This window comes from Rhinolophus ferrumequinum, chromosome 7, assembly GCF_004115265.2.
Source record: "Rhinolophus ferrumequinum isolate MPI-CBG mRhiFer1 chromosome 7, mRhiFer1_v1.p, whole genome shotgun sequence".
NCBI classification, from domain to species: Eukaryota; Metazoa; Chordata; class Mammalia; order Chiroptera; family Rhinolophidae; genus Rhinolophus; species Rhinolophus ferrumequinum.
In genome coordinates, this window is record NC_046290.1 from 92,767,353 (window position 1) to 92,780,237 (window position 12,885).

Sequence of the window (12,885 nt, forward strand, 5' to 3'; positions counted from 1 at the left end):
ATGGCTCAGGTGGTTAGAGCAGTAAGCTCTTAACAACAAGGTTGCCAGTACAATTCCCACATGGGATGGTGGGCTGCACCCCCTGCAACTAAGATTGAAAAGAGCCACCGGACTTAGAGTTGAGCTGTGCCCTCCACAACTAGATTGAAGTAGGAGTTGGAGCTGATGGGCCCTGGAGAAACACACTGTTCCCCAATACTCCCCAATGAAACAAAAACAAAATAAAAACTAAGGTTAGTTAACTAAGATTAACTATGTTACATCTTCATTAGGGTGTTATTGTGCTTGAAAAAATCAAGTGGCAAAACAGCATATGTAAAATCATGCATTTGACAGTGTACATATAGGGAAAAAATCAAAAGGAATATATTAAATTGTTGATAGTGCTTATCTTTGGAGAATGAGGATTAAGGAATAATTCCCCAGCAAGAAAATTAAACATAGGGCAAGGGCTAAAACTTTACATTACTGGGTATTTGTTTTTAAACTGGTGATTTTTTTTTCAGTGAAAAAAATAAGCTAATTAACTTTTTATAAAGTTATATTCTTATATAACTTTAATTTAGAAAAAATCAAAGTAGGGATGGAAAATGTAATCACTATAGTAATGAAATTACATTTTAAAACTCAGTAGCAGAATATACACAGGCCATTAAGAAGGATTTGTTTAGTCTTTGTTCAAAAGTTAGAAATGTGGGGCGGACGGGTGGCTCAGTTGGTTAGAGCGGGAGCTCTGGGCAACGGGGCTGCCGGATCGATTCCCACATGGGCCAGCGAGCTGTGCCCTCCGCAACTAGAATGAAGTCAATGAGCTGCCGCTCGGCTCCTGGCTGGCCAGATGGCTCAGTTGGTTGGAGCGCGGGCTCGCAACCACAAGGTTGCCGGTTAGACTCCCGCAAAGGATGGTGGGCTGCGCCCCCTGCAACTAGCAACGGCAACTGGACCTGGAGCTGAGCTGCGCCCTCCCCAACTAAGATTGAAAGGACAACAACTTGACTTGGAAAAGTCCCAGAAGTACGCACTGTTCCCCAATAAAGTCCTGTTCCCCTTCCCCAATAAAATCTTAAAAAAAAAAAAGTCAGAAATGTGAACGTGAATAAGTTATATATTAATTTTTACTCATCCCCTTTCAGTTATGGCATATGAGAAGTATAAGATCCCAAGATCATGTATTGTCAGTTGTCACATAGAAGCTAGTTCAAAAATAAAGGAAAATGGACATTTTTTTCACTTCACTTAAATTCAAACAAAACCCTTCATCAGTTGAGGGCCTGGTGCAGACTAGACCACAAAAGTAGCCTACAGATCTTGTCATGAAAATTCTCATGTTTTCCTCTAGTAGAATCAAATGGGATAGTCATAAGATAACTATATTTTCCTAAGTTTGATCACTCAAAAACTAATTTCCATCTGGTAGAGATACTGTACTTAATTTATACTAATTTATGTCACTAAGGCAAAAGCAAAGTAAACACTTGTCATTTCTTAATATATATGATTAGGAACTACAAGTCCACTCATGGCACAATTTTTATAAAATATAGAACAGATTTAAGTGGTGGTAAGTAAGATATACTTTCTATAAATGATAACCTTATTCTGAGTTGCCATGTTCGTTTTTAACCTACGCTGCACTATATCTCTAAGTAAATTTTAGGTTGCTTTGTATATTAATGAAGGTTTAACGAATAGAATCAAAGACACTGAGGACCTTAGATAACTGGTCTAACTGCCCTTCACACCTTTTGGTGAAAATAGACCCAGAAAGACTGACCTGCCCAAGGACACAAGGTTGGTTGCCACTCTGCCTCCAAAGGCTATACGTGAAAAAGAGATACTGATTCATACAATCTATTAATGTGTTGAAACCTATTTTGGGATTGACAGAACAGATAGACTCTCTCCTGAAATCTCCAATACACATCTCAAAACGATTAGGACAATCATCCAAACAAGGTTATGTGTAATATCTGAAAATAGGTTTTCCTAGGCAAAGGAAAAGGAAAGAATAATACTTGGCTAAATGTTATAATTTTTAAATGATTCCTAACCACTTGTTATAAAAATCACCTGTTTTATTTTTATATCAGTTTGATAAGTGAATGGTAAACCAACCTGATTAAAAAAATAAAAACTAAAATGAAAAATAATGAATGCTTTTAAAAAGATAAATCAAACAATGGTGCCTTTTGATATAGGATTTCTGTGGCTAATACTAGGTATTGCCAAGTAATAACACATTTTGCAATTCAAAAAAAGAAATGCCAATTCTTGTATCATATCACCTGTGTTGGTGTGGCTGCCACACTAGGGGAGAAGCAGATCTGGGCAACACCCCACTTCTGAGATAAAGAAACTGTGTCGAGTGCGGAGGGGGTTTGAGCTGAGCCAGGGGGTTTCCAAGTACTTCACACTGCCCCTCTTTCTTCTTTCCTTTCCACCTCCCTCCCTCAAGTCTGTACCTGCTGTCGCGCTCTCCTCCGCCCCCTCGTTGACTCATCCCCTCCTTCCTCTTTCTCTTGATTTATCCCTTTCTATTCCGTTCTCCCAGGACCTCCTCCCCACTCTTACTTTAAATAATCACTCTGGCTGTTGGATTCTGCCTCTTCAAGCAGGAAGGGTGCAGGATCCCATTTGGGGAGACCAGATACATGGTTGTGATGGTGTCTAGTCACTTATCCTTCATAGATTTCAGTTTCCCCTTTTAAAATAGGATTGACAAGTCCTGCCTTACCTCCTTCTCCAGAACCAGGGTGCAATGTTTTTCAGAAAGGGCCTTGGAAAAGCCCCTAAATGGTATGACTAATCAGGATGAAACCCTCCCACCCAATGGCCTTCTGCCCTGGCACTGTGCTTACCACAGACGGACAGCGAGGGCTCTGCCTCGTGCCACCCACCCTGCTCAGTCCTGTCCCCAGTCTTCTCCCACATGATGCCGCTGCCCCACTTCTTCCTTCGCCAGTTCTTTCTCCTGCCGCACCCCACTCCCTGCACCCACTGAGGCATGACACCCAGACAATAGGCTATCCCCTTTGAATTGTTGAGGAGGTTACACTGGGATGTCATAAAATGGAATCATGAAAGCCCCTGAATGTATAAAGGACTCATCATTGAACGCTCCCCGTACTCTGCCAGGTGAGGACTGTTACTGCTGGCTGATGAGGGGAAGGTGCAAAGCTGGGGAACAGTTGAGCGGGGCTCTCAATGTTTTCACACCGTAAAGCAGGGCAATGGGGAGATCAGGCCCTGCTGGTCCCCCCAACTCCACTCTTGTGAGCTTCAGAAGACCTGCCTGCTGGCTGCCTTGTGTCCATGCTGACCTCAGTCATGCTGGGTGGAACCCATGTGGAAGTCCCTGGTCCAGAGGAGAGGGACCAAAGTTGGTCCACCATATATTCATTCTATACACTGGCCATGGGACAGGTGATCTGCTTGGGAGTTGATGGGCACGGGAATGAGACATTGGCCTCAAGGTGTTCATGGTCAATTGGGAGACAAACGCACAACTGTCGTCTAGGTGATGAGTGCCACTCTGCTCCCATACTGGTGTGCTCCTGGTGCCATAGTTGGCAGAGCAGGGAGGCCAGAGAAGGCCAAGTGTTTCCATGAGAAGTAGAATGGAGAGGACTGGGGGGAGAGTTTGGAAATGGAAGCATCAATGACAAGAGTCTCTAAACCTGGGGTCCCAGCCTGAGATCCTGGAATGGGGCTTGGAGTGAGGTGGGAGCCATGTCCCACCCTGTTTGACAGAGCCACTTCAGTTCCTAACAACTGAACTTATCGTTATGATTAGCAAAGCTCCGGCATGGTTACCACTTCCATCCTTCAAACCGCAGCAGAGCCATCAAATCTGAGTGCGTCCCTGACTTCCCCTCCGGCAGAACTGGCTGCTTCCCCATTCCCCATGCGTACCCCTTGTCTCAGGTCAGGGTCCCTAAAGCAGACCCTGAGACACAAATTCAAGGATTCGTGGGCAAGTGGTGTGGGGACAGAGGCCCAAAAAGCAGTTTCCAGGCTCTCGGCCTCACATAGAAAGGTGCTGGCTCAGGTAGTAAATGGCCATCGACTGTGATCAAATGGCCATCAGCTGTGGCTAGTTGGCCGTCAGCTGTAACCAGTGAGCCATTGGGCACTAATATAACTGCTGTGGCTAGGCTAGCAGAAAAGGGGGAGCTAGCAAGAAGATGGTGGCTGAGTCTGCAAGCGGCACAGTGAGGGTTGAGAATTGTGTTGCTCCTGGTTCCTGTGTCTCCAACCCAGCCGCCAGCGAGAGTATAGTGGTGTGACTCCCCTACCTATGGCTCCGTGGGTGTTCCTTTTTGGCCTCACCATGTCCTGCGTTCTTGTGTGGGGAGCGGGAGCAGAGACCCCACAAACCCCGCAGGCCGCCCCGCACGACACTTGGCATAGACGGCAGGATCCCCTGCACTACAAGTGGCTTATTAGGAAGTGCTTCCAGGGGAAGCCAGCAGGGGAGGGGGACTGCGAAGTCTCACAGCATGGAAGGTAACTGACTTGACCCCGCCAGGGACTCAGGAAGCAGTATAGGTCACACTGGACCTGGAGTCCGTATCTCTCCAGCAGATACTGGTCCAGGGCTGCCCTGATCATGGAAGTTTTGAGTCACTTCCCATTTTTCTATAGCCTGTAGGTTAGGTAGCTCTGGCAGCCTGAAGGCGGGGACTGCAAGGCCACCAAAAGCCAGTGTGCACGAACATGGTAAATATGTCCAAGGGGATATGGATGACAATGACACATCTGCTTCATTCTATGCCGACTCTGTCAGCACCTGTGATACTTTATTACATACACTTGATCACATATCTGTCTGCCCACTAGAAGTCTGGCATATGCAAGAGCAGGTGAATGAATGACTGAATGAATGAATGGAAAGAAGGAGATAGGATGACTACCCATTGTCAGCTGTAGAAACTTAGAAGGATGAGTAACTTACCCAGGATCCCACAGGGAAGGAGCAGCACAGCCAGGACCCCCATCAGCCTTCTTGACTGTGAATCCAAAGCTTTTGTACTTTGTCCTGGTGGAGCAATGGTTCCCCTCCCCCAGCCCTTTCTTAGAGCACCCCAAAATAGCTTTTGACTCAGCTGGACAACAACTTCCCGTTCGCAGAACTTAGGCTTCTAGGACTTTCAAGGAAGCCTAGAGGCATTGAGGGGAGGCTATACCAAGGCGTGTTTCCTCCTAGCTTCCTCTATAAAGAGCAGAAGGAGGTTGGGGTGCCCTTCAAGGAACCAGGTCCATTGAACCCAGTCCATCTCCTCCTGCTCCCAGTTTTGCTCTCCAGGACATGGCAGGCCCCACAACCATGGCAGCCAGCCTCCTCCTCCTGGTTCTGTGTACCCACTGCATTGCCCCTGCAGGTAAGATTTCCAGCCCCAGCATGGCTCTCTTGAGCAGGACAACCATCCTGAGGGCATAGCTGGGATGGCACAGTGGGGGGCGGAGGGCCGATCAGCCTGGAGTTGGAGGGGAATGCTGCTGCCCTGTGACTAGATCAGAGGCATTTAGGGAAGGGGACAGGCTCCGTCTGTGTCTGAAGCCCAGAGCCTAGGGCAGGATGAGAAAGGACACAGCTCTTCTCTTTCCGTCTCTTAGGCTCTGTGACCATACCGTCTTCCTGTTGCATGTCCTTCATTTCCAAGAAAATTCCTGAGAGCCGAGTGGTAAGCTACCAGCTGTCCAGTGGGAGTATCTGCCCCAAGGCAGGAGTGATGTAAGTAACTAGTACTTTCCGCTGGGCATCTGACGGGAGAGGAGCAGGGAGATGGGACCCTCCAGGGTCACTGAGGGGTGAGGTTAGGAGGATCCAGCTCTGTGATTCTGGGGACTCACCTCTCTGAGACTCAACTTCCACACCCAGAAAACTAGGAAGAGGATTCAGAATCAATGATTATTTATTGAGCACCAAATATATACTAGGCACCATTCAGGGCATATAATGTTATCTTTTTTCTTCCCCTTTCTTTCACCTCCCCAGACTTCAGTTCAAGCCGATGTTTCTCAGTCTAGTTGTGTAGGACACAGCTCCCTGGCCCATGCTGGCGTTATGAGCCTTGCGCTCCCCCTGCTGAGGCAGCCGGTCACCAGTGGTTGGTCGGCTGCTCACAGCAGCTCACGGCAGCTCTTGCTGGCTGCCAGCCGTTCACAATGGCTTCTGGCCACCAGCCACTCATGGCAGCACATAGCAGCTCACGATGGCTGCCGGCCACTCATGGCAGAATACGGTAACCCTCGGCAGCACATGACAGCCACTGGGCCGGCCCATAATGTTATCTTAACTAACCCTCTTGACCATCTTATGAGTCAGATAGGATCATCCTCATTTTACAGAGGGCAACTGAGGCTCAGAAAAGTGACTGCTCGAGGTCACCTGGGACTCAAATAATTCATAGCTGCCTCTCACACAAGGCAGGAGGTGTGAACTCACTGTGTAAACAGTGGCATGCTGTAGAAAGGTGTTGTTCATATTATTAGTGATTTCTCCCACTGGCACCAGACCCAGTGCCACTGGCCTGGAGGAGGACATCCTACTGCCCCATCCCAGCCCTGATGTCCTTATTGGCCACACTTCCTTGCATAGCGTGTGAATTGGAGGTTCTGCCTTTTTTTCTTGAGGATTTTTAATGCATTTTCTTACTCCTCCCTGTGAGTAGAGATCCAGAGTTATGTAAGGCAGGACTGGGCTTCGCCCCTCTGATAGGAAGGTGACGGAACATGACACTGAAACAGGGAGACACAGAAACACAGAGAGAAGACACCGTGTAACTTGCTAGGAGGTAGGGCAGCTGCTTGTCCTCAATGGGCTGCACACCCACCTCCTCCTAAAGTGCTTCAGGCTCCCTGCCAGGTCTCAGGTGTGCCCTGTCATTCCTCCACAGCTTCACCACCAAGAAGGGCCAGAAGTTCTGCGGTAACCCTAAGAAGCAGTGGGTCCAGAGGTACATGAAGAACCTGAACAGCAAGCAGAAGAAGGCCTCATCCTGGGGCCAGGGCAACGGGCACCCAAGTCTGTCTCCAGAGACGCCCTACTGATAGCTGCATCTCACCATCTCCTGGCCCCTGTCCTGAAGTTGCATCTTGGTCTTAGTTATTTGCCAGGCTGCTTGGGGCCTGGTGAGCCAGTGGTGATAAGTGAAGAGCTAACGTTCCTGTTTCTTAGCATCACTTGCAGGGGATGTGTCTAGTCTATAAAAACTCGTGGGATCTGAGCAAAGGCTCCAAGCATCCTGTGGTCCTGGCCTTCCCTGAGCTGGGGAGAAGGGCCTTTGTCCTCCTTCTGAGCTGGAGCTGGCTCTTCCCCTGCCTTCCAGGCACCATCAGAGCCCAGGTGCATGAGGCCCAACCTGTACACAAACTTGCTTGCACCTTAGCCTGCTGCTGGCTTCTCTGGACCCTCTGGTCTTGCGGTGGGGCCTACAGGCTATCATTCATCTATCTATCTATCTATCTATCTATCTATCTATCTATCTATCTATCTATCTGGGGATGGGGGACCTGAAAACAGCTGCATCTCTCCATCATGTAGAGGATGTCCCAGGCTTGACCCTCTCCCAGCACTCCGAGTGAATGACAACCCAACAAAAGCAAGGGCCTCTTTGTGGCATTCACTGCCAGATCCTAGCCCTCCTTGCACACTTCTTACGGGATATGATAATAAAGGTTTCAGGAACTCATTGGTTTTTGTAACAAAATGGGCATGGAAGAGCAGGATAAGGGGACAGCCTGCGTAGTTTAATGCCTTTGTGAAGATACAGTTTCGAGGAGATGTCCCAGTTTGTGACATGGCTTGCTCCATGCTGCTTTGGGGACAAAGATCTGCTCTGGCTTGAAAGCTGGTCTTTCCCCACATTTTGGTGATGGGAAGATGGGGTGGGGGCTGAGGGAGGAGAAGGGCCCCAGCTTTTTTTTTCCTATGCATGAGATACCATGTAATTTGTATGTCAAGAGTGTGGACACAAGCTGGGTGTAGATGAGGGTAAAGGGGATCAAATATATGGTGATGGAAGGAGAACTGACTCTGGGTGGTGAACACACAACATGATTTATAGATGATGTAATACAGAACTGTATACCTGAAATCTAACTTTACTAACAATAGTCACCCCAATAAACTTTAATTTTTTAAAAAAAGAGTGTGGACACACTTGCTACTGTCAGGTACATTCCAAGTAAAATGATTTCTCCTTTGAAGGTGTTTGTATCCTGCCTGTAGAGGCAGGGTTGGGTGTGAACAGTGGTGTCATGCAGGGTCTCTAGTCCTGCTCCCCGCACAAGAACGCAGGATATAATGAGGCCAAAAAGAACAGCAACGGAGCCATAGATAGGGGAGTCATACTACTATATTCTCGCTTCTAACATAGCCGCCAGACTGTTCTCCAAAGAGGCTGGTCCAATAGACACTCCCGCAAGCAGTAGAGCCCACTGCCAGCTTCTCCACACTCCCAGAGGCTCTCCCCTCCTCTCCCTTGCCTGCTTCAGCCCTCCCATGGTCCCAGCTGCAGCCATACCAGACTATATGACTTCCCTGTGGAAATAAATGAAGATCACCCAGGTGAGAACAATCACGTTCTTCATTCAGAGCTTGCTGGAGTAAGGGAGTCAGTGACCATCACTCACGCTTGTCGGAGAGACTCACAGGCAGGTAGGCGGGAGGGCTGAGCTTCAGAGTGGACAGAAGGGAAGATGCAGGTGGGCTTCGATTGGAGGTGGTTGGCCCCGGGAAGCTGGAGGTAAGTTAACTAGAAGTAAACATCTTATGTGATTGATTTGGAAGCATATTTGACGTTCTCTGCTTGGCCCCGAGCTGGAAAAGGAGGAGTCATAGGAAGCTGGCAGCCACTGAGCAGCGATGGCTCTGGGCTGGTTGCTTCAGAGGCTGTGGGTCAGAGTTCTGTCGTCACCTATGGCCTGGTCATTGTACTTCGGTCCCTCGTCCCTGACTGCGCCGACTCTCTTCCATCCTTAGAAATACACTCTTCTTTCCAGAGTGAAGCCTCAGTCACCATTCAGATGCCAGCTCTGCGAAGATTTTGCGGGCTCCCTCCACCCCATCACACTATGCATCTGCCACGCAGGGACTCAGCTCCCGCTCCCCGCACAAGAATGCAGGATACGGTGAGGCCAAAAAGGAACGCTAACGGCGTCATGGATAGGGGGTTCATACCACTATATTCTCGCTGGCGGCTGGGTTGGAGACACCGGAAGCAGGATCCACACGATCTGCAACCTGCCATCCGCTTCTCTGCCAACCAACCAAGCAACCAACCAACCAACCAACTATCGTAGCCACGGCAGTTACATCAGTGGCTAATTGGCTAACGGGTAACAGCTCATGGCTAACTAGTCACAGCTGACGGCCATCTACTACCCGAGCCAGCACCTTTCCACGTGAGGCCGAGAGCCTGGAAACTGCTCTCTGGGACTCTGTCCCCACACCCTACACGACACATGGCACAGCAAGCAGGGTATGGCACCGGCCAGAATGCCCAAAGTGGTAATGGAGCAGTTTATATGTGTGAAAGCTCAGCTTCGGGAGGCCCGTGAGGAGTGGCGCCGGGAACGGGAGGTGCGGTCTGCCTGGGAGACTCGAGCCTCAGATGGCACACCAGCCTTTGGCCACAGAAGGCGTCTCCTTCCTTTTGGTAGTCTGCTGCTGCCGTAGGCTCCGAGGCTTGCGGACATCTTGCACTGAGGCCTCCACCCAATCGGACGCCTGGCCTGGCGAGCAGGATTCCGGCCACGTGGAATGGTGTCTGAGTCTGGGCAGGAGGACAGGTGGCCCCCACACTGTGTGTGGTACCCGGTAGCCACTGTTCTCAGGAGTTGGACCCCCGAGGAGCGGTGGGAGGACAAGAATGGCTCTCCAGCAAGTGTGGAGAGGGCCCTCCAGGTTCTAGCTGAGCGGTTGCCAGAGGAGGCGATTGGTACAGCCGGCCGTGTGGGCTGGATGTTCCTCAGCGCATTGTGTCATAGCTGAGAAGACACACTTAATGAAATAGCCCAGGTGTGGGACCGGCAGCCCCGGGGGGAGGCGCTGGAAACTCGAGACTGTCAGTTAGAGGAGGTTCTCACTGTATTGCATCATAACTCAGAGGAAGCGCTTGCTGGAATAGCCCAGGTGCAGGACCAGGTGTCCTGGTGGGAGGCGTTGGAAGCTCAGGCACGCCTGTTGGAGGAGGAGCCCCACAGCGGAGACTCTGAGGCAGGGGCAGAGGACGTGAGTGGAGACAATGTAGCTCCCAACCCCCAAGCCCAGCCCATCTTGAAGCAAAAGATAAACCGTGAGCAACCTTTGGGCCCTGGGGGTGTTGCTGCTGGCAACCCAGCTGTGACTGAGCTCACAACCTATACCCCTTACACTCCCACTGAGTTGCAGGAGCTGGGGAGGCGGTACCGACAGCGCCCTGGAGAGCCGATATGGGCTTGGCTACTACGTTTATGGGATGAGGGAGCAGACAACATTCTCTGCTCCCCAGGCAAAATGAAAAGTTAACCTCTGTGGCAGTGCATCCATCCCTGTGACAAAGGTTACAGAACTTCCATAGGTTGGCCCAAAACCAGGGCAACCACTCTCTAATGGAGTGGCTCACTGCTGCGGTACGCACAGTATGGGGACAGGCTGGCCAGCTGCCAGACACTGTGAGTCAATGGCAGTCATATACAGAACTTACTCAAACCATCCGTGAAATGGGTATGAGACATGCTATTTTCAACCCTAATATGCAGGGGCCGGATGATGAGCTTTTTACAGCCAGCATGAGAGATCTGGTTTTGGATACTGCACCTGCGAGTGCTTTTGGAACCTTGGTTGCCATTCTTATGCCATATGTGGGGCGACGGATCCATGAAGATACAACTGCCATGGCCACCCTAGGGGATGTTGAAAGCCAGTGGCAAATGTAGGTAAGACAGGTGGTCCGAGCAGTTGAGACCTGGAAACCCAAATCAAAAGTAAGGGGGTGAGGTCGCGGGCCTCAGAGAGTAACACGCGCACAGATGTGGCGTGATCTCGTGGCAGCAGGGGTCGATTGGAAGAAAATAGACCGACAGCCCAATGCACTATTGCTGGAAATTTGGAAACAGCTGTGTCCGGAACAGCAATTCCAGAGAAGCCTAAAGGGGAAGTCTGGAAAACGCGACCCTTGTCCCTCCAGGACTTCATGTGGCCGCTTGAGGCCGACTCCTTTCAGCTTGATTATGGGTGGGGCCAAGGTACAGGGTCAGAGGGGACTAGCAGGGACTGGAGGCCCCATGTGGAACTGTCCATACATTGGTCCCCTTCTAATGTGCAGAGGGTTTTGGCCCTAGTTGACACTGGCGCAGACTGCAGTCTTGTCTATGGGAACCCAGAACTGTTCCCCGGACCAGCAATCTGCATTGACGGCTACGGGGGGGTGGGGGGGACTGTAAAAGCTGTTTCCTTACCACTGGGTATAAGAAGGCTTCCCCCTCGTACTACAAGGTGTATGTCTCCCCCGTTCCGGAATATATTCTAGGGGTGGACGTGCTACATGGCCTCAGCTTACAGACGACGGTAGGAGAGTTCCGTCTCCGGATCCGAGTGGTGAAAGCGGTGACACGCGGGCATGCTCACCACCCTCCTCAAGTGTTGTCACAGCCCCGGTGCGTGGTTACAGTGCGACAGCACCGCCTGCCAGGGGGGCAGGAGGAGATTGGTTATACAATATTGGAATTGGAGAAGGCACATATTGTGAGGCCAACGCACAGTCCCTTTAACTCCCCAGTATGGCCTGTCAAGAAGCCAGATGGGACCTGGCGAATGACTGGACTATAGGGAGTTAAATAAGGTGACGCCACCTTTGCACGCGGCACTGCCTTCAATTCATGATTTGATGGGTTGTCTGTCCGCCTGGCAACATATCACTATGTAGTGGACTTGGCCAATGCTCTTTTCTCCATTGACATTGCACCCGAGTGTCAAGAGCAGTTTGCTTTTACTTGGGACGGCCGGCAGTAGACTTTTTAAGTCCTTCCGTAAGGATACTTGCACAGCCCCACTATCTGCCACGGGCTCGTAGCCCAGGACTTGGCACAGTGGGATCACCCATCCTCTGTGATCTTATTTCACTACATTGATGACATATTTCTAACTTCTGATTTTCTTTCAGATTTAGAGCAAGCAGCTCCCTCTCTTCTCCACCACCTGAAGTCACGTGGCTGGGCAGTGATTAAGGAAAAGTTCCAAGGCCTTGGCTTATCTGTTAAGTTTTTGGGTGATGTGTGGTCGGGTAAGACAAAGGTCATATCTGAGGTGGTTATTGACAAAATATAAGCCTTTCCCCGGCCGACCAAGGTCTCCCAACTGCAAACGTATTTGGGTCTGGTAGGATATTGGCGGGCATTTGTACCCCATTTAGCACAAATGGCAAGGCCCTTGTATAACATGATAAAAAAGGGGCCTCATGGGATTGGACAGAGACTACAGAACAAGCCTTTGTTGCCACAAAACGGGCAGTGCAGCAGGCACAGGCTCTGCAAGTAGTGGATCCCGGCTGCCCATTTGAACTTGATGTTCACGTAACCCAAGAGGGGTATGGTTGGGGCCTCTGGCAATGGCAGGAGCGTCTCTGGTCACTAATGGGATTTTGGTGCCAGTTGTAGAGAGGAGCGGAGGTCTGCGACTCTCTAATAGAGAAACAGCTGGCTGCTGTGTACGCAGCCCTAATGGCCACAGAAGCCATCATAGGAACGGCACGGGTTTTGGTTTGAACAACCTATCCCGTCCAGGTGTGGGTCCGTACATGGACCCAGGGACCCAAAACGGGGGTGGCACAGACCACCACCCTCGCCAAGTGGGGTGCCTACTTACAGCAACATAGCACCCTTAGTTCAAGCCCTTTGAGC

General features: G+C 50.2%; 1 protein-coding gene across 1 annotated transcript; it reads left to right on the plus strand.

Moving 5' to 3' along the window:
• Window positions 1–5,177: 5,177 nt before the first annotated feature.
• Window positions 5,178–7,464, plus strand: CCL24 (C-C motif chemokine ligand 24). Its single transcript, XM_033110901.1, has 3 exons — window positions 5,178–5,381; window positions 5,617–5,734; window positions 6,900–7,464. The coding sequence occupies exons 1-3, from the start codon at window positions 5,309–5,311 to the stop codon at window positions 7,051–7,053; spliced, it is 345 nt and encodes a 114-aa protein (XP_032966792.1). The 5' UTR covers window positions 5,178–5,308; the 3' UTR covers window positions 7,054–7,464.
• The last annotated feature ends 5,421 nt before the right edge of the window (window positions 7,465–12,885 follow it).

Excerpts from the sequence above, each read along its gene's own strand:
- CCL24 (XM_033110901.1), top strand. The coding sequence starts at position 5,309 with ATGGCAGGCCCCACAACCATGGCAGCCAGCCTCCTCCTCCTGGTTCTG. Across the intron at positions 5,382-5,616 it reads CCACTGCATTGCCCCTGCAG|GCTCTGTGACCATACCGTCT; the intron begins GTAAGATTTCCA and ends TCCGTCTCTTAG. Across the intron at positions 5,735-6,899 it reads TGCCCCAAGGCAGGAGTGAT|CTTCACCACCAAGAAGGGCC; the intron begins GTAAGTAACTAG and ends ATTCCTCCACAG.